The 26,318-nt window shown below is 38.6% G+C and overlaps 1 protein-coding gene across 2 annotated transcripts in view; it reads left to right on the top strand.

The window, feature by feature from the left end:
- Positions 1 to 1,163: 1,163 nt before the first annotated feature.
- The window catches only part of tlcd3a (TLC domain containing 3A), a 36,275-nt gene continuing 11,120 nt past the window's right edge, over positions 1,164 to 26,318 (top strand). Inside the window, exons 1-4 of one of the 2 annotated variants that reach the window (XM_037118926.1) lie at positions 1,164 to 1,577; positions 11,525 to 11,611; positions 16,093 to 16,312; positions 23,120 to 23,215. In XM_037118926.1, the coding sequence (XP_036974821.1) occupies positions 1,456 to 1,577; positions 11,525 to 11,611; positions 16,093 to 16,312; positions 23,120 to 23,215 (525 nt within the window). In that variant the 5' untranslated portion in view covers positions 1,164 to 1,455. The remainder of the gene's footprint in view (positions 1,578 to 11,524; positions 11,612 to 16,092; positions 16,313 to 23,119; positions 23,216 to 26,318) is intronic. The other variant, XM_037118925.1, reaches the window with a different exon arrangement.

The raw sequence follows: 26,318 nt of genomic DNA, 5'->3' as shown, positions 1-26,318 counted from the left end.
ATAAGATATATTAGAAATTTAGAAGCTGATGATGCAGCAGTATTTTGTTTACAGTATATTCTGCTCCCTCCAAGTGGCCAGAAACAAATGAATGCAGATTTAAGAAAAGTTTTAGAAGCAGGACTTGCAACCTTGTTTGGATATTATGATATTGTTCATTTTACTCATGTTACTGATTACATTAACTCAAGTACTGTACTTCATTATATTTTTTTCAAGGTTCAAAGAGGTTAGTATCGACTCCAATCATTAAAAAAACTGCAGAAATTAGAGAAAGGTACAAAAAATACATTACACAATATACTTTTGTCTATTTTCTCTTTATCTCTTCCTATATTAGACATGGTGGATGAAGTATTCAGATCCTTTACTCGAGGAAAAATATGTATAAGTATTATCAGAAAAATGTACTTAAAGTATAGGTCTAAGTAAAAAGAGTGAACAAATAAAAATGTCCCATCTGAGATTATCATTAATTACTCTTGCATTTTACTAATTTGTATTTTTGAACCGCAACTGATGATTATTTTCATTGTTGATTCATATGCACATTATTTACGCAAAAAAGTGGAAAGCAACAACATTACCATGATGTTTGTTTTGTCCTACACAGTACAAATCCATACACCAGTAAAAAGCTGGAAAAATGAAATATTTGGTGTGAACAAAAAGACAGAAACAGCTGACAATTATAATTTCCCTGATGCTTGCTACCAGCAAGACCAGCATTTGTTGTGTTCTGGTGTTGGTCTATGCCGTTATTTTTTTTTCAGCAGGGCTCAACACTCAGCCACCTAGCATTCAACTGCATTTGGGTCATTTAATTTGTAACAGCGCATCATATTTTAGAAGCAATTCTTATCAACTAAGTGACAAATAACTGTGATGAAATAAAAAGTAGCTACAACATTTCCCTCAAAATGTGGCTGAGAAGAAGGAAGTGGAGTGAAAAGGGTGAGCCTCGAGTAAAGCGCCTCAGATTACAGTACATGTTTTAACGGTTATTCCACTTTTGTTGTTTATTGAATGACAGCGAATTAATGTTTATATTCAGAGGTAGCTCACACAGATGACGTAGCCTAACGCGAATGGGTTGTCCATCTGTCAGCAAGTGAGCTGAGTAAAGTTTGACCTTCAAAATAAAAGCGTAACCCTGCGTATGAACCCTATCACCGGAAGTGCCAGCTTCATTCCGGCGCCGGGTCACGACTCTTATTCTGACAGTCACCGCAGAAACTTTAGTGTGTTTCCTTGATTTTAGCTCGACAGTGGTGCTGCTGCTGCTGATTCTCAGCAGTGTGTATGTGTGTCTGTGCGGATGGTGGACCGTTCCCGGTGAAAAACACCGACCCCCGGCCTCACTAGAAATGCCTCACCGCCGCGTGTAAACGGGCGAAACTCGCGGAGGGGAGAGCGTCAGGTCTCGGGGCAGGTTTAGAGGAAAATACAGGCAGGATGTTGCAAGTTTTAGCTTGTGGCGCCGTAGTTTTCCCCGGTCTCTTCTTCGCCTTCAGGAGGATCCTGCCGTGTGTGTTCAAACACTGGAGCGATGCCGACGTGGTGCTGGTCAGCGAGAGGTAAACTATTTAAATTCATCACTTTACGCAACATAACCTGACGAAATACCGCCTAGCATTTAGCATCTTTATAGCATTCCACCCTGCTATGTGACTTTAAGCTAGTTGTCGCTCACTCAGTTAGCTTAATGTGCTGTTATTTTGATTATTTAACGCATAACGAGCACTGTTAGCTAATTACATTACATTACCAGTACATTTATTATCTTTTATCTAGATATAACCGTTTATGTTGTCTTTTATTATTAATAATTGGGCACAGTATCCCTCGAAGAATCTTTACAGGGATGATTGGCAAATATCTTTACAGGAAAATAAATGCTATGTTGATGCCATAGTGGACTGAATAATGCTAAAGCTTGCATTGTTTCTGTGTGTACGTTAAGTATTTGGTGTGTGGCTGAAATACATCATTTCTGTGTGATGGGCTTACATGTTCTGCTAGCATGCATGTTTTCATAACCATTCCATTTTTTTTTTTTATTTTTTTTTTATTTTTTTTGCATCCACCAGGGGCCTTGTAACTGCTCATACAAACAGTTAAAGTGACATTATTGTTGTAAGTGAATAAACCCAAAACTGAGCTTTATTTGGAGCTGCAACGATTAATCGATAAGTTATCAACTGTTAAATGGAAAAACACCTCTATTTTTAATCAGTTTAAGTGTTAATATTCTTTTTTTTTATTTAAAGAAAAACAATGTCAAAATTCTCTGATTTTTGCTTTTTTAATGTAAATGTTATCAGTTGTTTACTACCCTTTCACAGTAAACTTAACAGCCTTTGATTGTAGATAAAACAAGACATTTGAGGACATGATCTTGGGCTTTGGGGCTATTTTCTGACCTGCAACTAATGGATTAATCGAGAAAATGATTACCTATGAAAATTATCATTGGTTGCAGCCCTAGCTTGATCCATGTGCTAAGAAAAGTAAATCATTACATCTGAAGTCTCCTCAGTAACTTAACATCTCATGGGTGTTGAGTTGCAAAGTAGTAATAATTAATACAGTTCGCGCATGTGTGTGGGTCAGTGTGACTTGCTCGCATGTGCACAGTTCAGTTCAATGCTCATTTGTACGCTGTCACTCCTGCTAATCCTCTTCTGAGCTCTGGTCAGGGCCGACTGCTGAGTTAGCTATGCACTGGAAAACACTGAACTGTACTCCTGAGTAACACTTCCACTAATTTACTAATGCTCGTCTAACGGAAAATGTTGTTCTCACAAACGGCTCGGGGGCATGAGCCACTGCTCGTACACCATGAAACAAGCCTCCAAATTCTGCTGTATCTCCTCTGACATGCAGGTCATGAGCTTGGATCATGCTAGTGTCTTTGGTTTAGGTGGAACAGTTTCAGATTCACCAGGTCATATGTCTCAAAACTCCCTGAATTTGTTGAAATGTCCAGTATGTAGATTCTCAGAAAATGCATCAGTGAATATGTATTTTTCATCTTGCCTCCACTACCTTCCGCAAATCTCTACTTGTTAAATAGTTGTTTGATAATTTAATGATAACTGAGACCCTTGGCTGATTGCCAGATTTGTATGTCCCTGGCCTCTAATGCACTTTTAAATCATGTGGTGAAACACAGCGGGAAATTCATGCCAGCTAGCTTTAACTAGAAGCATATGTTGGTAATGTAATGTAATGTCTTTTAAGGTTGCATGTAGTGCTCATTTTTATTATCGGCTAATCTAATTTTTTTTCCACAATTGATTGATGTAGCATTTTGTCAATAAAGTGCTCTGATCTCCAGATCGCATCTTTTGCCGAACCAACAGCCCAAAACCCAATGACTCATGATTAATCTGTTATCAAAATAGTTGTTGACAATCAACTAATCATTGTAGTGTTTGAAGTGATAAATTGCGTTACTGTAATGGGTAAGGTAACAAACATTTACACAACTGTGAGATGTCCAATTAATCACTCTGCTTTACTTTGATACAATCACTTTGCTCTAAAGTGAAGGCATACAATACTTGTTTGTAAGTCAAATGTATACTGATGTAGTGTGACACTTGCATAATGCTAGGTGACTTGTGAGAGGCAAATAAATCCAATCAGCAGAGGTGGAAATATTACATTTATGGTCCCTAGAATCGGTTAAGCTCCTAGGACAATAGATCTGACAATTCCCACATAGTAGCGTGATCGGATTCCTCACTAAACCCTCTTCTTTGCATCTTTTCATCTCCAGTTTGTAAAGCTGGCTTTGGGTAAAACATTCTTTGTCCCAAAGTGACACAAACCTGACAGCTTTAAAACTATAGATGTGCTGATACTTTTTTTTTCTTCCTTTTTTGATACCAGTTCTGATACCTGAACTTAATGTATCAGCTGATTCTGAGTACTGATCCGATGTTGTTTAAAAAACTACATATCATGATTAAAATTTTACAACTGTATACTACTTAACATCTATGGATGTGCTTGAAATTACACAAATAACTGGATGATATGGTCTACTTGTGCAGTAAAAAACTGTCACAGTATACAAATGTACATGATGCTAATGGGTAGTAGCAGGATTTCATTTCTTTTTTTTATTTTTTTTATTTTTTATTTAGAAAGAGCATTTACAAATGACAATGCCACAGTCTGTTACAACCAGCCTCAAGCACATGTATGTATACAATGACATTATCATATAAATAGTCACAGATTACCTGCATATATTTCTATGTAGCTCTTTCAGATGTTTTTAACATTTTATGTAACATTGTTAAGAACTATTAACAAAAAGGAACATGGGAGGCTTTCACATTGGAGAGGTATAGAAAACAAAATGCCAGTGTGGCAATAGCAGGATTTCATTTCTAAACCAGAATTTATGTGATATTAAATCGGGGCTTAGACTTGTGTACTCACTGATACCAGATCCAGCATTTTAGGCCGTTATCAGATGCAATTTTGAGGCTACATCCACCCTTTTTTGAAAAACGCATAACCTTTGCTACTTTTAGGCCTGTTGTCCACATTACTCCAGCATTTTAGGACCCCTAAAACGAAGACATTTCAAAATGCTGCCGGCCCTGTTTTAGTTTGAAAACTTCAGGGTTGCATTATAATGTGGCTGGGCTGAAACGGAGACATTAGGAAATGATGAGGCAGACAGATGTCACGCTGTCCTTTTCCAGAAGAAAATAACAGCAGGTATTAGCTGGAAGCTAGCTAGTGACGCACAAGTCGACCATGTCCTTGAAAATTTTCCTGTCTATGTTTGTGTTCTGCTCAGCTTCTGACTGATTTCTGATTCTACATGTCAGCAGGAACCTTGACTCTTTTTGTTTTTCCATTTTCCTTTTGTCTTTGTATGTTAGCGACGCAAATAAAAAAATGCCTCAAAATTTGTGTGAATATTTTGCTCAGGTTGTAACATTTTCAACTCGCTCAGGTAGTGAATTTGCCTTTTAAATAACTGCATTAACAGGCTGAGTAGTAATCTGTTTGTCATACTTAAGATTAATGGAAGGCCTGTTTCATTTGAGACACTGAGAGGAAGGGGCTGCAATTTCTTTTTACAGTTGTAATGTACAGTTGGTGATAAGTGATAACTGCCTTAACAGGATACATGTAACATCTTACTTTGTCATTCTGTACCTCAGGATTTTGTCGTTAGCGCTCAAGTTTATTCAGATGTGTAACAATATCTCTTCTGACCTACCTCCCAATATTTTTAATATTTTTAAACAATATGTTCACATCATATTCATATGGCATATTTTTTAATGGCCTGCTGTAGTTTCTGTTTTGAGTGTACCATCAAACACAGTTGAGCTGGTATGCAGTGTCATGGTGGGGTGTGTCAGTGCTGTAACGTTGTAATGGAGTGAGGTGGGGGTTATTTCATCAGTACTAGAAACAATGCTGAGCCTCAGTCAGCACAGAAAAAGATAATCCACAAACAGTTGTTGAAAATCATCAAAGAAACACCTTTTCTCCTCATTTGCAACTGGTTTTATGGCACCAAAATAGAATTGTTCATAGGATGAAACCACAGAGACAACTTTTCAATTTTTCAATAAGAATATGTATGTTTTGGTAAATGAGGATTGTGCAAAAGGAAAGGCCCATGTGTTGGTGTATGTCATCTGTAGGGCTGCAGATAGCAATTGTCTGCAAGTGATTTTGTTCAATAAAGTGTTTGGTCTTTAAAAAAAGAAATGTTCAGTTTACGATCAGATGAAATAAAGAAAAAAACAGCACATTCTCACAACTTAGCAGGTGTACTTCACATTTTGGACTTATTGTTAGCTCAAATCTTCCAGTGGCCATTTAAGGACATCTTAGACTATCTTCAGCGCGAGCTTAACTCTGCACTGTGTTTTTATTTTTCCTACTAAAAGACATCCCTCAATATCAGCTCACACCACACAGGGGGAACTTCCCTAAATGTGTCCAGTGTGTCTGGAAAAGAGGGAAGTGGGTATTAAGTGTCAGCAGTGATGACCATCATGACTAAACTGACAAAAAAAGACAAGATTGACAGGTGATCTCTGAGAAACAGGTCAGCACTGAACCAATCAAAGCTAAGCACCAAAAATGTAAATATGAAATCAGCTAAAAAGATCTCATGCAGTTCCAGGTGCAAGCTAACCGACTTTAGAGAGAAACACTTGACTTCACGAAGGATTGTAAAGCTCAGCATCAACTGGCACATGCTAAGCTTGAAAGTCTCGCAGCTACTGTTACTGCCTTTTAAGGTTCATACAACAGCCGCACTCTTAATGTAAGGACTTATAAAGTTATTCCTTTCAGTATGTGCGACCTCTACTACCAAATTTAAATTGCACAGTGCGTCTCAAATGACCACCAGTCAAACACCGTAAGTTGACATAAATATTACTTGAAGAACAGAGTAAATTAGATGTTTGCACTTAAAAATATTCAGAGATGAAATGTACAATAGTGTTACCAGGCAAATGTCTTTAAAGTGTCAAAACTAAAAGTACTTATTATGTGGAATGGGTCCTTTGACAGTTTTATATTATTATAGAATATTATATAATGCATTTAATAGTGTTTTGATCACAATCAAATACATGTAAGATGATTTTCATTTAATTAATCAATATATCTGAGGGCCAATATTGGCCTGCTGGTATATCGGATGGGTTCTAGTAAAGTAAGGAAGCACAATATTACCTCAGCAAAGTTGTGGATGTAAAGGAAAAACTTTAAATTGACAGTATATTGTGAAAAATGTTGATCAGAATTTCTCAGTTTTTAAATTTATCATGACTAAAGAAAGAGTAATGTCACATTTGCTTCATAATGTTACATTTGCAGCTGGCATTTAAACAATGAATTGATAAGCAAAAGTATCAAGCTCATTTCTGTTGATTGTCTTATTGATTAACTGTTAATTTACGACTACGGAAGTGGTTTAGGAACAATGCAGTTAGGGATGTAGCTGCATCCATTTGTGCGATAGAGAGGTTGTGATAGAGAGATGGAGAGAGAGTTGCTTCTTGCCATGAAACGCACTTTGCCCTATTTGCTTTTTTTTTTTTGCCTCTGCTGTCACTTTTTCTTTAGCTCTGCTGCAGTGCCAATGGGACCACAGATTACGTAGCCCATTTACGGGAGGAGCAAGAAAAAAAAGCCCACCTCTCCTGACTGTCAGACACTGTGTGTGTGACAGATCTTGAAAGAGCAAGTGGTCCGTGTGTAACGAAACAGTCAGTAGGAAGACTTCGTTGGTAGTGAAAGAGAAGCCGAGGATTTTCACTGGCCTGACACAGCAGGAAAAGAAAAGACAACATTGCCGAACAAGGCAGCGAGGCATTCTTCCCTTTTTCCCCTCCACACGCTCCTCACCCCGTCAACCTCAACCTTTCATCAGCAGAGAGAGAGGGGGTTATTGCCGGACACACAATGAATGGGCTGTGTAAAATCTGGGTCTTGTGATAGAGTATGCGACCGTACAGCCCTAGAAGGCAGCGAGGCGTGGGGATAAAATGTGAGTGTGCGTGTTGTGGGGGGTAGAGTTCATAGAGGGAGAGAGAGAGGCCAGTCAGTCTTTTCCCGCTTAGGGTCTGTCATTTTGTAGTTGCCGGTCATATGGCCTTCGTTGCCTTGCCGATGCCGATGTCATGGCCACATTCCCATGGAGATTGGTGTGAGGTGGCAGCAGGTTCAAGCAGGAAACCACATAAATACACTCTTTGTTTCTCAATCTTACCATTTGCCACACACTAGTTTAAAAAGGCCAAGTTTATTGGCCTTGTAAAACTAGTGATTAGTTACAACAGTACTAAAAGTCTTAAGCTTTTCTCGCTAGGTAAATTCACAGTTCCTCTCCTTCCTACTGGCTGAGACCTGACCAGGGACCAGAGTCAGGCTTGTTCCAGTTGATTTTCTTCATGGTTAGGGTCCAGTTGTATTAGCTAGACTCTTGGGCTTTGTGTCAGCGTGTCCAATACTGGAGTGGATCCATGCTGTGTTAATACCCAAATCACACTGAACAAAAACCCCACACATATCTGGTGTTTTTCTCCAGTGAAAAGGTTGCAACTGGCATTTATTCCTGGTAGGGGTGTCACAATTCTCAAAAATCAATATTGGATTTGACTTCCGATTTTTACGTCACATTTCCATTTGATACTTTGTTTAAACTTTTTTTGCCAGCATAGAAGGCTGTACAATGGTTAGACTATCATATCTGGATAGGTGAAGATCACCAGATCAATGGTTTTATGTGCTGACAACTGTCACTCACATTTTCAATGTCTTTAAAAGGAACAACACCTTCTTATGTCCTGGTGACTTTTTACAGGTTAAGGTGAGGCAAGTTTAGATAATATTCACCAAAAATAAAGATTCCAGAGTTAAACTAAAAATATCTGCCCTACCAGAGATATGCTGCTTCCTGCTATTCCCAGTTTCCTGTGCGCTTGTGATGTCGAACATTACACAGCAAAAATATAAAACAGAAAACATATCTAGTGGTAATGGGAAAGGAGTCAGTTGCCTGTGTTCACTGGGTTAACCAACCTCTTAAAAACCTGCATATGCACTAAAATTGCTTCATTGGGTCTGTTTGGAGCAACTGTATTTAGAATCGAGTCTTATGTCCTTGGATCTGGTATCGTTTCAGACCGAGACTTTGGATCCATGAACCCAACACGAGAAAATCACAAGATTCACCAACTGCAAAGTGACAGTTTTGCTATTGTCTTCTTAAAATATATATATATCAAACCTTTTCTGGTTCCTGCTTCTCAGATATAAGGATTTGCTGCATTTCTATGTAATTTTACGTCATTTTTGAAAGCCAATGAAGAGACTCTGGGTTTGGGACTGTTGGCTGGACAAAAGAAGCAACCTGAGGACATTACTTTGGGCTCCTTGAGATTGCCAGTGAGAACTTCTCACAATTTTCTGACTTCTCATCAACCAATCAATTAATCATGAAAAAAGTGGGCATATAATTGGCCATAACTTGCAGCCCTGCAAATATGATATGTCCCTCGTGGTAAAAATGAATATAGTCCTCAGCTCGAATCTGTTCAGTACTGTCCCAGTGCTATATTAATCCTAAATAAGACAGGTGTAGCAAAGGAAATGTATAAATTGGAAATAAGTTTTCTCCCACACAAGCCTCTCATCTATAATGAACAAGGGAAGAGTAGCTGTTGAGCTCAATTGCAGTTTCACAAGGTAAACTGTGTCTCCATTCATTGATGTAGGTGGTGATGAGTAGGTGGTGATGTAAACCAGACCCAGAAGATGCTGAGGAAAGTTAAAGCATTTAAAAGCAGTGGTGTGTTAAAAGGGTGACTGTCTCTTTATGGCTGCAGTGAGTGTCGGGGAATGAATTACATGTTTTCTGATTTCAAAGCAGCTTACTGTCAGTGCTGCCAAGTTGGAGTACAGCCAGGGACAGAGCTTGTCTGAGCAAAAGCGGCCATTCATAGTTTGAACAAATTGGTGATATAATCCAGCGTCCTGTTTTTGAAATGGACAAAAATTAACTCTGTTGTGCCATTAGAAAATAAAATCTGCGTCTCTCTGACTGTAAACTGAACATTCATCAAGTTCTCTCCAGGACAGCCACAGCATCACACTCAGTAGGGTCATAAATTCATGACTTGTGAGTATACTCTTTAAATGCAACGCCTATGAATGTTGTGTATAACTTATGCCACCTCACACAGTGACACTTCAAATAGAGATGTACCAAGTTCTCCTATGTCATAGGTCTGTTTATAGACGGAGAAAGTCGAGGCCAAGCACTGCTAATCCCATGATGGGACACTGCACTTGTAGTTCTGACTGCTGTAGTAGGTCACCTGAAGGGACCCTTTTCAAAGACTTGACCTAGATTATTCAGGTTCTTCCATGCTCATAGACCTATCAATAATGTGGCTACACTAACAAATCAAATTATTTCTTGGGTTAGACCAGTGTGGAAAGTTCATCAAAGAATCTGCATTTAGTTTAGTATTAAAATATCAGATAGGCCAAGTGGCTAACCTGATTCTGGTTTAACTATCCTATGATTCTGGAGATTTTTTTTTGTGAGTCTCATAGTAATTATCTATAGATGTCATATCATGTCTTATTCCATTCAGGAATACCTGACATTCACTCTCATGGCAATCAGGGTTTCATCATCTAGTAATGCGTCTGTGCCTGTCATTATTTCCTGTTATATTATTTGTTTATTTTTTTTGGGTTGTCCTTCAGTCCAAGTCTTATGAATGTGATATTTCAAGAACACCTGTAGGGAACTTTTTCAGATTTGGAGCAAAGAGACTCAAGGCTGAAACGATTGGTGTTAGGGTTTGGGTGTCAAAGGTCAAGGTCACTTTGAGCTCTTGGTAACCCATTCTTTTAAGAGAGCTATCACAGGAATGCGTTAAAGGAATTTCTTCAAATTTGGAACTGATTAGAAATTGTTGGTCAGAGGTCATTGTGACCTCAGAAAACGCATTACACATTACTCAACAATTCATAAATGTGTCTAAAATGACAACATGATGAAGTGATGATATTTAATATCCTAAGGGTCAACTTCATTGCGACATCATAATATTTTGCAAAAGATTTTCTGTCCAATATTAACACCATGGCTAAGAACAGTAACTTGACTGGTGTGCAAAGGCATACAAGTACGATGCACTGAATCGTTTGTACAAATTAACATATGACAAACAATCATAATGTCCATGAAAATACTTTGACAAATTTGCATTTACATTGTGTTTGGAGCAAAGTCGGAGTAGGCAATTAGAGAAAGATAGTTAGGTGGTAAGTCACTTTCTCACACTGGGAGTCTAGAGAATGAGACTCAGCAATCAACTATTGTTCAACTCTTTAAACTTAAGTTGTTCTATCATTACCATGTCATCAAATACTGACCCTTTGGGTTGTTCATGGCATCAGTGCTCTGTTAATTGTTTCTAAGCTCCATAAACATAGGTAATATAACCAGATTTTCTACCATTTGTCGAGGACATTGAAATTGTCCAGGGTATTTGTACTGGACCAAACACATGCCAAATAAACAAGCTAAGGCCATATACTGCTCTCTGTTTTCATAGAAATTCAAAGGACAGTGCTGTATAGACCCAAGTATGCTTCAGAATTGACACCAATTATAGTGCTCCAACTCTAATGAAAATCAATGCAGCTTATTAAAGCTCTGTATAAAAAACTAGAGTTGATAACCTTTAAAGGTATTTAACAAGCACCGGAACAAGACTAAAAGTCTAAAGTCAAGAAATGTAATTTAAAACCAGAAATAGCTGCATCCAGATGGCACCAGTAGGAAAATGAGGCTAACATGGTTAAAATCAAAAGAAAAATATCCTGTTTTTTATATTAGATTCTGTGACTGCCCAGAGTATGATTAATGAATGTTTATGAATGTCTTGGATAACTATCATCATATAAACCTTCTTTGTTTTTTATGTGTTTGTCTCTCTCTTAGACTGGTGTCCTCCATCCATGCCATCATGGCAACCACGGCAGGAGTCATCATCGTGTCATCATGCCGGGGCAACGTCATTAGCGAAAGGTTAGACTTCATGTTATTAATCCCCTTCATCAAACAGTGGTTACTAGTGGTAAAAAACTGCAGGTACACCTCTTAATCCCTTGATTTCCCAGTCAGTCACTACGCTTACCTACACCCACAAGGGTCAAGTCTGACGGGCAGATTCAGAACTAGGGAGAGACTTCCCTCTCTGTCTGTAACTACACTGGGATTCATAAGATCCAAGGCCCCATTCAGACCTGGTATCAATAAAGGTGGGGCAATTTTCAAAGATATGTGTCGTTAAGTTGTGATAATGCATAAATGGTGTTTTTTCTTTTCCTGGTTTCAAAGGCTACATTAAGGTAACCTAGTGTCATTTACTGAACTTACCAGACTATTCTAATGCTAGTTTTTACTCAGTCATTATATCTACATTACTAATGATTATTTGTCAAAATGTCATTAAATGTAGTTAATATTTTGTGAAAGAACCAGTTGTCATCAATATTGTCACATTTCAGTCCCCCAGATGTATCAATAATTAAGTGCTTTATTTAGCCCTAGTATCAACCTTAAAAGACAACATTTATTGACGGTAAACAAGTCACATTTTGCAAATACAGATAACAATAGCTACTGCTTTGTTCCTTATGGAGAAATCTCCAGATTCCCTCTAAAAAACTACGTTTTGTAAGTTGCTGAGTTTGGTGAAACTTTGTAAACCGTATGAAATCCTGTCAGCGACAAACTCTTAATTATTTACGCCATCTTCGGCAAATGTTAAACAACGTTTTTTGTTTACGTTTTTTCTCTTTTAAAACATTGTATCCGTTTGTTTCAGTGATGTACCATGTTTATAAGTGGTCACTCGAGACACATTCAAACCGATGGCTCTGCTTGTAATAGGATAAGACCATTTTTGAGCAGGGTCAAAGACACACTAGAAAACTGACAGGATGCTTTTCATTGACTTAGGGAAGATGAGGAACGCTCATATTTATTCAGATGTCCTCTAATGTATTGTAGCAACATCCTGGCAACAGCCAAATCATGTTTGGTTTTTTTACTTCTTGAAACAGAACAAAAAAATGCTATTTTCCTCTCCACTCAACTAACAATAATACTTCAGAGAAAATGGAAGAAAAGTTGTCAATGCTGTTCTAATTATCTATGATTTACTGTGGTTTGATTATGCTACATGTATTTGGTTTAAAAACTATGCATGAAAGCACATTGCTCTGAAAGTGAAGTACTTTGTAGCGCTCCAGAGCTGCGTCTACGTGAGAAAATAAACCAATGTAAGGGGGTAAATTACGCACTCAATGCACACATCCACAAGCTTCAGGCTCATGTGAGACAAGAAACAACCTGCCTCTTTGTATTTGTATGTGTGAAAGCTTTGGTAGCTTTGTGCTGCATCTTCTAGCCTGGATTCATCACAGTTCAGTGTCACATGTTTCTTTTAAAAACGTACAGTATCTGCTGGCTTCTTTTTCTCAGGGATGGTAAAGTTCACATGTTCTGGAACTCTCGCACTACATAGATTTTTTAACTGTAAACGTGAGTGCACTTTCTGGTATAAATTCAAACTAAAAGAAAGCTCTTTAGAACAGTTTCCTTAGAAATTTGCACGCGTTTCTTGCAGCGTAGCATCTACAGTACAGTTTCAGCTGCCCTTAATCATCCTTGATGGAAAAAGAACAATTTTACTGCTCTGTTTTATTTGTACTAGAGTGTACTGTGTTTTTCACAGTTTTATTTAATAGAGTGGTTTTCAGCAAGCAAGTGGTTCCTCAGTCTACCATACCCTTACCCTTCACATCACCTTGCAACCTAGTGTTAGCATAGCATTAGCCTCCCTTTGCATTTTAGAGAGTGCTATGCTAAGCCAATGCTAGCTTCTATTAATCCCACCAAGTCAGTGGCCAGACCCGGGCAGTCCCAGTTTAAGGCTGCTAATCTCTGCTGCCCCTCCCCTTCACCCACAGGACTTAATTCCTCCACAACGCTGCTCAGTTCTGCTGCCCTGTGACGTGCACAAGGCCTGGAGCTTATCAGACACATGCTCCAGAGTCAGACCCATGAATACCCTTAATACTCCATCACAATCTGTCACTTCATTTAGCCTTTATTGCCGCAGTTGCCGTAACCTAAGCAAGGTTTTGCAGTGAAAAAACTGGAGGTCTTTTCAGCTCTATCCTGATGCTTTAGCTTTACAATTTGTTGAGTGTGTAAGCATTAAACATACAGTAATACATGCCATTACCCAGTGCAATCAATTTCATTTTAGTTAAACTAATATTGTAGTCAACAAAGGGAGCAACCCCACAGTGAAGAATTCAGACAATGGAACAGGAAGCATCAGCAAATGGATTTAATCATCAGAGTGTACAGACCGACTTCCTGGTTCAAATTTCAGTATCTTTGGCATGTCTATGATCCAATTTCTTGTTTCTTACCAGCCAACATATACTCTAGGTTCATACCAACCTATCCATATCAAACTAAAATTGATTTTCTTGATTTATCATTCCATCCATAGCAATCACTTTTAGTTTTATGTCCAAATATAAAATATAATAAAAAAGTAAAATATTTCTGATTCTTGATTCAAATAAAGAACATAAATGATATGTCTAAGCTATTGTTTTGTTTGAAACAAGTTTGATCATCTGGCTACTTGAGTTTCCTTCTCCATTGTCTTAATTGTAGCAGTGTCTTCATGTTTACTGATATTTGCGATGGACTCTGTTTAGTGTGAGATTTTAGAATGTGAAGGATATCTAAAACTACAAAAACAAAGTGAAAGCTGTAATAAACAGAAATGTAACTGCTTGCCCTGTGCTGCTAAGTAGCAATGTATTTGTGTATGTGTGTTTATTTATATCAGACAAGAGGATAATAAATATAAGACTAGGGTCTGTATTTGCTTACAAAAACAGTGCATCTGTATTCTCCATTGCCCTTAACAGAGCAAATGTATACACTAGAGAATCGACTGATGTCGCCTTCATTCTCCCCTCAGCTGTTTGTTGTGCCTTATTGCTCTTAATCTCCATTCACTGACTTTAAGAGCTAAACAAGAGGTCAGAGGTCAGTAGCTCAGCTCTGCCCTGCAGCTTTACTCCAGTCTGTCCACATAATTAACCATCACTGAAATCATTGCTCATTAGGAGAGCTACAGCCTCCTCAGTTGTTTATTATACTGTACTTACATAAGCATGCGTGAAAGCCTCTGCATGCTAATGTTAGAGAGGTGAGGCGTATAGGTTAAATAAGTGTCTGTCTGCAAGCATTTACTTTTACTGAAGCTAAAGGTCACTGTGTTCAACATTTACTGGTGCTGAATACTGTGCTAATGTTTAATAATTAACCTTATCTCATTTGTGTCCTGTGAGGTGGACTGTTTGGTCTGGTGACCTTAAGAGTCATGACGATGGGTAGGGTAAAAACAAGAATCAAAATTGAAATGACTTTTTTGATGGCAAAAGAACAAAGACATTCAGACTATAGTCGTGATTTTAAATGTCTCAAAAAGTCAAACGGAAATGGATTACAAATGTGACTTATACACAGCTCACCTATGACCTGACGTAGGCCTTGTCCAGTTGTGAAAGGAGATTACTTTTAAAATAGATAATCCCTTCTTATGCAAACCATTTTTTTTTCATCCTCAAATACCAGCATGTTGATGCTGGAGTTGATGCTGAAACTAACTTGGTTATGTCCTCATTAGGGATGCACAGATATGGAAAGTCTTGTCGGCTAACCAATAGCTGATACCAATTCTGGTAACTTTTTATTTGGTGTTAGTGTTGGTGCTGTTGTTGTTGTTGGTTATTCTCCCTCCCAGTGTGAAGGAAAGAGTAACTTGAGACTGTGTCATAAAATGTCAGTGGAATATCATGCATACAGCACGTCAGGATCTTTCTCAGACACAGTGTAATACTCCCACAAGGCCAACTTTCATTTGAAAGCAAAGCACACGTGCACCCAATGTGCCATCTTCAACTTGCTTCTATTGTCAGCTGTCCAAAAGCCAAAGACTCCTCATTCACCATTTTATTTTTTTAAGAAAAGCAGCACATCCTTACATTTAATAAACTGAAACCAACAAATATTTGATCCTTAAGCTTGGTAAATGACTGAGACAGTTCATCAGTGATCAAATTGTTATCAATTCATTTTCATTTTGACTGACCAATCAGTTGACAGTCATTACAGTTATATGCTATGTCTACAGACAGAGACTAATTTGCAGGGTTTCTACTGTTTTAAACATTTTTGTTGTTCACAGCACACTAGTTTTATATCCATGGATATTCACTGTTATAACTTGCACCTGTTATTTGTTGATACAGCTTATGAATGATTTGGTAGAGCTTAGCTTGATGCCATGGACCTCCCATTCATTGTCATATTAAAATGAGACTGAAACAGTCATATGTTAATGTGGTTAATCTAATGTTGAGAACAGATGTCAAATTTTTATTTATGTTTTTGTTCTGTTTCATCTTCAGGCACTGGCTGGCCACCTACTTTGTCATCTGGTATGGTGTGCCCTACATGACGTATGACATCTTTGCCATGTACCTCAGTCACTACTACCGCTTCCGCGTCAAAGGGCATGAGGACTACAAGCAGCATTCGCTGAGGACCGTGAACTCCTTCGTCCGCAGGGAGTTCCTGCTGGTGTTGCATCACATCGCCCTGCTCACTATCCTGCTGCCTGTCACACTGGTGAATAGGAGACCGTTTTTTAAAGCACTTTAACGTTTTGAGCATTCGATTTTGAATTCGTTTTTTCTGCCTTCCGCCAGCCAATGGTATCAGTTTATTTCAGCATGACAGTTGTTGGAAGTTGAAACTCGCTCCTGACAAGTAAAGTCATGTGTTCTTCGAGCACTGTCCGCTGCCAGTAATGCGTTATTTGCGTGTGCTGTAATGTAGTGCATTATTTTCAAATCAATGTTTTGCTTTAAGATGCATTATCTCTTAATGATTTCTTAAGTGGCAACAAAAAATAGGCATGATGCTCACTGTCATTGATTATCATTTCATTGTCAAGGGTCTGCAAGTCAGGTTTCAACTTGTGCTGATATAAATGGACCTTGAGGCTGCCTCGAAAGTAGGGAAGAGACAATATGTCTCAATTGAGAAAGGATTAGGCATCAGGAAGTGGTTGGCAGTAATGTCAAAGGTACATAATTTGAAGTACATTAGTGTGCAAACATGCTTGTCTAGCTGGTCATCAAAGCATCTATATTCTTACTGAGATTGTGTACATAACCTTCGAATTACTGCACCTAACCAGACCATCTCAACAACAATGAGTACACATCGTTGGAAGCTGCTTGTAGCTAATACAATATTGTAGTACATGTATAAATTATAAACATCCTGATCATAATTTTTTTAATTGCCATTCCCTCCATTGGTAGCTGAAAGCATTGTTCTCTGGCCACAAAAGCCACAGAAACAATCATTATGGCATTACTGTTACAGAAAAACAGCTGCTGAGCTATTAACCTTTTAAACAGTGGTTGTACAGACTTAGATTTATGATGAAGAGAAAACTCTACTTACTGAGCCTCAGCCTTCCAAAACCAACAATCTGTGGATCACATCAACTTTATGTCGCAGTTATATTCAGAGGTGTTTGAAGTACTCTCACAAGCTGGTCATTTTCATTTGTACACTGTGATGCATTTGAAAGCATACACTGTTACCCTGATAATCTCCTGAGACTCCTTTCTGGGACTTTTAATACATGATGATGATGATAAACATTATTTGTATAGCAGCTTTTCGAAAACAGAGTTCACAAAGAGCTTTGACAGTCGAGCAAAGGCAGGAAACACAGGGAGACAGTAGTACAGAATAAACACTCTATAGTCAAGCCAAACACAAGGAAGTCTAGTTAGTTGAGTTAAAACAAGAAGGCAGAACAGAGTAAGTATAAAAGCACAAAAAGTGAATATGAGTCATTACAAGTTTGAACTAATAAAAATGATAAAACAGGCAAAATCACAGAAAAGGGAGAGAGCGAGAGAGAAGAATAAAATCATTAATTTTAAAAAATGACAAAATAGAAACAAATAAATGAACACAAACAAAAAAGGGATGATTGGAAGACAACATCACATCATAGGAATTCAGAACTGAAACTTGTGAGAAAACTGACTAAAAGACAATAAATATATTCAAGATAACAATTAAAAGCAGTAAAAGTCGGTAAGCGAAAAAAGACGTCACAAGGTAAGACTTAAAAATGGATTGTCTAAGAGCAGTAAAAGGAATGGAAACATGGAAAAATGAAAATTCAGTTTTAAATAAAGCATGACTTCACCTGCCCTTCTGGTGTGCTCTTAATGTCCTTGGTGATATCAGAGGTGGATAACACTGATGAGCCAGTACATTTTATGACAAAATAATCACACTTAAAAAGTGTGGGTCAAACTCAAAGTTCTCAGTTTTATTTAGTAGAGTGGAAAACTTGGTTCAGCGTGGTCAGGTCACATGAAAAACAAGTTTTCAGGCTTCAAGTAAATGGCAGGAAAGGATTGAGAATGGTAAGACAGTGATTATTGATAACACTCTTTGAACAAATGATTATTAATTGTTGTCTTTTATGTCGTTGAATTGTACGTGTTTCAAATGGACCAATGCGATAAGAATGGACAGGAAGAGAGAATGAAAGGTGCAGGTTGTTTTCTGCTGACAAAAGCCTTTGAGGAAAAATGGAGATCTCAAAACATGGAAAAAATATTGAATGAATGAATAGATGTTAGGTGAGGGCAAAGGAAGAAGCAGGCAACAAAAGAGGGGAGCAGTGGACCATGATGATTCTCGGGCAAATAAGAAAATGTTAAACCTGTGTTCAGTGTCAACAGTTGAGTTCAGCAGTAAAATGACTTCCCTCATAAGTATGTGCCGTAGTTTGTAATGGTGTTGCATGTTCTCATTAATGAGATTTACCAAAATTTACCCTAAAGCCTTCTATTTTCTAAAGTATATATGTCACGCTCTTGAGTCAGGTTATTGACCAGTTTGTTCGAGATCTGCTAATAGATGATTTATAGAGAGAGTTTACAGAAGCATGTGACACAACCACTCTCCTCTTTAGGTATTATTCCAGGTTAGCAGGCCAGGTGCAGTGGAAACCCGGCCCTTTGTTTGCAGTGGCAGTCAGTGGCGATGTGAGATCACATTACCCTACATTATTCAGCTCCAGCTGCAGTCATTCTCTCTTTTCTCAAAACTCACCACCCCTCCCTCCGTTCCTCCTCTTCTCTTCCCTCTCTCATCAGCTGTATGCCACTCTGGCTTGCTGGGGTATTACATGAGCTGGTAGAGTTATCCAACAAGCCATTAAAGGGCACTGCCATGCAGGAGGAGGAAAAGGCCAAACCTTCAGCTGTAGCTTATGCAGAATAATTGATTGCTGTTATCAGAAGGTTTCTATGTCAGCAGATTTATGATATGACACTGTTGGAAAACCACTGTAAATGATTAAATTAATTGACAGCTGGAATCCATCTAGATTTGCTAGTTTAAGGGTCCAGGTATTGTGCATATACACAAGCCTGGTAGATACTGGAATAGAGCCATCTTTAATGGTATTACTTCCACATCTTGCTACAACAAGCCTATCAAAAGCCTACTGTATCTGCTTTAAAAGGTAGCTGATAATAATACAGTAAGATGGCAAACGAGCCTGATATTGAAGTGTAGCTGCCTACCAATCCCTCAATTATGGTCACAACAAAGGAATACAATTTAATCTGTCAGATCACTATCAGCCCTCGATATTGACCTTATTGAACAGAATATTGTATTGTGGCTGACCAGATGTGACCAATCCACTTACATAATATTTTGTCATACTGGCCTCTTGATGTCCTGTTAGATTTTGGGAAAATATTGTACTGGTCTGACAGATACCCTCAAATTAAAGTAACACCCTGAAAGATCTCCATTTTGATATTTGGTAGCACCTGTGACGATTAATGGTATATGCAGGTGTGTTTTTGGACCTCACGTCTTAGAAATCCAAACATTGCCGTCTTTGGAACATCTTTGGTTCATCACTTGTTTTATGAAGTAGCAGTCATTAATCTTTCTTTTTTTGTTCATCAGTAGTAATTATTTACTCACAATGCGAGCAGAGACCATAAATCACAGTATATCATGAGTGTTATTATAGTCTCATTTGTTAGCTTTGCCTACACACTTTGGTGTGTTGACCAATGCTAGGCAATGGATAGATGGTCACTAACTGTGCACCTCTTATGATTTTTCCTGGGAATGTCACCGCTGACATCCAGTTCTTAATGTGCAAAGGCAGTCAGCCTTCAGTGGGCAATGGGCTCAGTCAATTGTGATAGCTCATTTTGTGGTAGATAGTGGTTTTGCGCTAGGTTTATTAAACTGAAAACCTTCAAGATTATTGCTTTAACCTTCAGAATCAGTAACTGGACAGAAAAGGTTGAATCAGTGCATCCCATGTTGCAAGGTTTGGGCATGTCCATGCAAATGTGATTAATGATGTGGTTAAAACGTTCTTTGTGTTTTAGAGATGGGATGAGTAGCTCAGAGTTGAGATGGGTCAGTCATCAGATTAAGATGCTTTCCAGAGACATCATTGTTTAGGTATTCCGGATGATTCTAAGTAGGACAAGGCCTCAAGGCAGACCAACAGATAGGAACGGATTAAAAGAACAACCTGAATAAGTGAATGGAGAAACAACGAACATCAAAAGATTCAGACAGTGCTGGCCAACACCATCAACAAAACCTCAAATGTGGGAATACTTTTGAAAGAATGGTATTCCATCTCTCCAAGCCCAAGCCAATACCAAGCCCCATTAAAGCTGTTCTGTTGGAACGTCTATATACCTTACTATGGCACTTGTGTTGGTCTGTCCTTTAATTTGTTTTCCATCTGTAGAAGACCTGCTCATTATACTGTTGCCCTATATTTCGAGCAATTGTTTTTTTTACAGGTGTACTGTGTGTTGTAGAGATTGATTTAATGTCCTTGTTAACCTTTTAGTTTGTGGCCAAGATGTAACCAAGATTCTCATGTTGTAAATTCATCTAATTTGCAAACAGGCTAACATATATTGTAGAAAATTCAAATAAATCCTCTGACAGATGGTAAACTAGCAACCACAAATGTACCTATAGTTCTCAGTGGTTGCAGCCCTGGTGCATCAGTATATTGAGTTTTGGCTCACAACACAAGCCCGTTTTAAACTTTGTATATCTGATATATGTGATGTAGTTGTCAGGTAAAGTCTAAATGATGCCACATTCAGCATCTCAAAGATACATAGACAAAGGTAACACATGCCCATGGCAGGTGGGGGTGGGATGAGTGCCCAGGTAATTGGTTAGGCGTGGTGTAAAGTTCCCCACTGTGTCTCAGTCATTCTTTCAGGGCCAGATGGCAAGGCCACGAGTGGAGCCTATCATGATTTATTCATCATGAGCACACAGAAAACTAGCCTACCAGACAGTGCTTGTCTTTTGTCTGGAGTCTCTTTATCCATGTAGACTGACTCACCTATTCTAGGATGGCCTCTCCAACTGCACAGCGCTGTGCCGCTGGTCAATATTTGAAAGCTTCATTCATTACTTATGTACAGGACATCACTCCCTCCTCTGCCCTGGCGCGCTTCTGGCTGCCATTTCACCATCTCGAAGTTGTGGTAGAATGAGTCATCTGTCTTTGTGCTTGGCATTGTGTAAAAAACAGAGATTATCTTACCAATATCAGATAAAGGATTTTACTCAACAGCCTCTGGATGTCAGTCTTGAATTTAATCCACCTAAATCCAATTTGGGATTGAAACATACACAGTCCATCTGTGACTGATGAGCAGAATGCTGAACCTTGGTTGACCTTAAGTGTTACCTGGAAAATAAAGTGAGATGTACATCTTTTACTTGAAGTGTTTTGAGGATGGAGTTCAGCCAACTTGTTGTGATCAGTATTCATCAAGATTGAGGTTACGGATCGTGGTACTCCTTTATTTCTGAACTGAACACATCATATTGACACAGCCACAAGGGGCTTTGCAAATTAAAGGATCCTTAAAACTGAGGCTATGCATGGCAGTCTTCTTTTGCCTGTGTCCAGACAACACAACCGGAATCTGCTTATACCGATATGATGCTGATCCTTTTTCAAAGGCTTAAAAAACAGTATTCCACACTGAAAAGAATGCAAGAAACTCCCATTGTTTGAAAATAAGTATATAAATGTAAGCTTAGACAGATGTGAATCACTTTTCCTACAATCAGTGACAGTAATAAGTGATGCCAGAGAACTGGATCTTGGCCAAGAAAATTGGTTCAAGAGCAGTACCAACACTTTGCTGCCAGCTCTCTATGAGTGGAGCCTGCTCATGATAAAATACACATTGACTCCAAATTACTGACTTCAGGTATCGAAAATTACTACATTACGAGAACAGAAACATTTGAGATTGGAGGTATTAATATTTCTGCGCGCCACTAATTTCTATTTTAGTGGTTACAAGTGACAAGTTGATTAAATTTGTAACATGGACCAATAACAAAGCCTGTGCGGACTGATATCCCAGCATAAATAGCAAAACATTGCTGACTTGTTGCAGTAAACTAAGGGAATCATGAAAGTTGCCCCAATGTTAACACTGGTCTTTACTGACTATTTGGGGGGAAACTTTCTGGTGACAAATTTGATGAGACCTCTGAGAACAGTGTGTTTTCAGGTTACATGGCATCAGGAGCAGGTTCAAACAGTTTTTTCATGGACCAAAGCCACCACCTTTGTTGCCTGTTGAAGAACATCCCATCCCTACATTGGGACATAGCTATAGTTAGCTATAGCTTTATAGTCCTGGTCTCCAGTGTTAAAGTCAAACTATTTTTGGATTTGCAAACCTGACTTACACAACTCCTGTTTTTGTAGCTCTTCTACCTTCTTTTGTAACAAACTTTGATTGATCAGAAAATGTATAGTTTTTGGGCTTTTTTTTGCTCTCAGCAGACACTACACAAAACACTCAAGGAGTTCATGCAAAATATCATATGAAACTAGAAAAACAAGCTTTGATTGGGGTTTTGTTTACTTCAGAGCACTCAAGTCAAAATTATCTGAAATTAGTTTCAAGCAACCAAAAACCATGTGAAATAATAAGCAACCTGTATGTATAGGCTTCAGTGGAGCGATTTAGTGTTGAAGATTTTAGAGGACAAAGCACTGTTTCAAGTGTTTCAGCACCTTGAAACCTGGTATTCTTTATGGTGTGGATTGTTTCTCAAATTGAGATATAAATATCTATGCCATATTTTTGCTAACAGCACCTTCAGTCCAAATGTATTGGAATAAATCTTACGAGACGCCTCTGTTGTAAACCTGATATTTTCCCCATGTCTTTTGAAGCCTCCCTAAGCAGATTTCCACTGAGACTGTCCCAGAGAATGTCAGCTGTGTTTTTTTTCCATGCTTATGTTTGTTTGCTCACCCTATGTGTGCTCTGTTTGTCTGTTCCACAGTTCTTCAGAAGGGAGCAGGGGGATTTCTTCATCGGCTGCTTGTTTCTAACCGAGCTCAGCACACCCTTTGTTTCCCTGGGGAAGATACTTATTCAGGTGAGACAGCATCTACACATGTACATTCACCAGACACAAACTGAAAAGTCATTCCCCGATCAGGACAAACAGGTTATGTGTATAATATTTATCACTGTTGCAATGCAACATTCTTCCGGGAAAACTTGAGTCCTGGCATTTATTTGGAGCCACTTGACACCCCTCTTGGCAATGGCACTCCCCAGTGGCAGTGGCTCCCCCAGCAGGACAATGCACCCTGATACACATGGCTGAAGAATGGCCCAGAGAACATCACAAAGAGCCCAAGGTGTCTATCTGGCCTCTAAATTCCCCAGATGGCATTCCATTTAAGCATCCATAGGGCGTGTAGAAACAAGTTTGAAATTTGGTTCTGACCCATGGAGCCACGAACATCAGACAAAAGTTTTTGCGTTTTTGCAGGTATCACGTTTAGTTGTCCAGCAACTGAAAATACCCTCATCCAAAATGTCCGGTGGGAAATAGGCAAGATGTGTTGCAAAGACAATTTAAGAATAAACTTGTGAGTTTGGTATTGCCTCTGTTTGTAAGACATTACGAACTACCAGAAATGTCTGCATGAAATTAAATATTAATAGTCCTGGGCAGGTTTTTATAAAAAATATTAAAACAAAAACGGGATGTTTCAATAAGTACTGCAAACGAAGCCCTAAGAATAGTTTCAGGCTCCTGCTTCTCAAAAAAATGGAAAATGCAACAATTATCAGAATGGCAGAATAAGTTTAACTGGGTGGTATATCACTAAAAAAACGGGTCACCAACGAAACCATTATGTACTCCTTCCTGGCACCACGCTCCATGCTTTTAGAGCAGTCTTTGGACTTGCATAAAAGTTAAAATATTAACAACTTTGAGCGCAGGTCGCAGTGCAGAAATGCTTGTCAATGTCACAGGCACCATCAGGGCATGAAAAGGTGGATGAAATAGACAAAATGTTCCGCACCATTTGTCCTGTGGAGTCTGGCACCAGAGCGTTGGCGACTGATCCTTTGAGTCCTGTGTGTTGCCAAGTGGGGTTTCACAGCATTGTGACAAGATTATCAATGTTCTTCACTTCACCTGTAGCTGATCAGTGTAAATCTGTCATGGACTGTATGAATGTCCCTTTTATCCAAAATTCATGAAGCAAAGGGTTTATAGACGGTGTTGAGTAATTATTAAAGGTGGGCTTCCATTATTTTGTCAGAAAGGTCAACAACCATGCATCTGAGCTGGGCAATCATTTGCTAAACAGGTAGTGATTGTTGAAGGCCTGTCAAGCATTAGTATTCTCTGAAAATCAACACTCTAGAGGAGAAAACCAAAATCACACATTAAGAAGCTTGCTTGTCTGCTTTCACGTGATCTGCAAACGTTCTAATCCAAGCATTTCCTCAAGGCCAAGGATCACACAGGCTACACTAAAAATTCCCTGTTCACAGCTAGCACATCCACTGTTTTCTGTTTCCCCACTCTGTGAAAGCCAGCCCTCTATGCTAATATGTCAGTTTACTAGACGTTTACCCTCCGGCAACCGCAGCCAAACTTGTTATACTAGATAGTATCACATTTGCCACACATTTGTTATTCTGTCCTCTAAAAGGCTTCTAACTTGTGATGTTAAAACTGAATCATGCTGAACATGCATACAACAATAAAGCATAACTCTAATGTCTATCTTGTATGTCCAAATGTGTGAGCTAAGCTACCAAGCAGGTTGTGTTGAAGCGATACAATAAAGTAAATTTCTCCTTATGATATTTTATATAATGTTTTTTTTCTAACTAGTCCTACACTGCATTACAAGAACCATATACAGCTTTAGCCGAGTCCTGTTACATAATGTACGTAACATTCAACTGCATATTTAAGGTTCTTGTTTAAAACATAGAAAAAGTATTTTCTGCCAGGGAGATTGAATTTCAGGGCAAACATTAGCTTCATTAGCCAGCTAGCTACAGCCAACCAAAGTTGCACTTTCAGTCGACAAGCAGCCAACAATCGCAGCCTTTTTCCTCCTCTGTCTAAAAACAAGGACAGAATAGACAAGTTATGAAGAAAACACGTGTACCACACAAATACTGATCATGTGTCATGAAGGGTAAACTAAATAAAAAATACCTTCGTCCAAAAAGACATCTCAAATATGGTATATATAAAAAAGAAATGCTTCTTTAGGGTTTGACAATATACTTATATGGTATAAAATGAAGGTTCTAGCTTTGTTGTTATATTTTATGTTTTGCATCGCATCAGATTTATTTACACCATTCATGGAAATTCTAGAAAAACACCCAGTAAGTGGCACTTGAACACCTTAGTTCACACATAAATTTAACCTAGTGTCAATGCTATGACTCTCTACCTGGGCAACTGGAAGTCATTCATCCTTTTTCAGTTCCTACTCAGGTGTTGTGCAGTGCCTTGCATCATCAAAAACATGAGCATCTCTATTACATTTGGGATGTAGTCTGTCACTGTAGCATCAATAATTAAGGTGCATAGCTCACCAAAAATCAGTCAGTAGCATTCAGCTGAGAATCTGTGGCACTATTTTCTCTTCCTGCATCTTAAACCATCCGCTGCAGTCAGTGTGTTCATTAGGTCAAACCATGCAGTGAGCATTACATCCTACTGTACTGTAGACCCTGACATAGTCGGAAGCTGTGTGTTGTAGAAAAGCCATATCTAAGAATAGAAGAGTCTTAGCGTGTATCCCAGTGAAGTCAGTGAACCGTGGGATTTCAGGTCTTTGCTGACATCTGGTGTCAGCAGAGAAAAAGAGCAAAGCAAGGCTTCAATCTCCAAGCAATGTATTTAAAAACGCTGCCCTCCTTCGGGCTACATCAGCACTAACAGAAACTCTGCCAGACATTTTCACTGCCCTCAGTTAATTCCTATTGATTTCTGTTGTGTGGACTAAGGGTTCCCACAGTCTTTTACATTAAGGATGAGAAAAAGATCATTGAATCATCCATGATTGTTGATGTTTGGTATGACTTTGTAATGAATATTGTAAGAAGTAGTTACAGCATTTGTAAGGCAGGAATTTATATTAAAAAAAAAAGTCATGTCCATTGACACACACCACCCACCCAAACACAAAGAGGTAAAACCCCTCATG

Source organism: Acanthopagrus latus, chromosome 13, assembly GCF_904848185.1.
Source record: "Acanthopagrus latus isolate v.2019 chromosome 13, fAcaLat1.1, whole genome shotgun sequence".
Taxonomy (NCBI): domain Eukaryota; kingdom Metazoa; phylum Chordata; class Actinopteri; order Spariformes; family Sparidae; genus Acanthopagrus; species Acanthopagrus latus.
The sequence above is the reverse complement of the archived record's forward strand: the minus strand, read 5'-3'. Positions and strand labels throughout refer to the sequence as shown.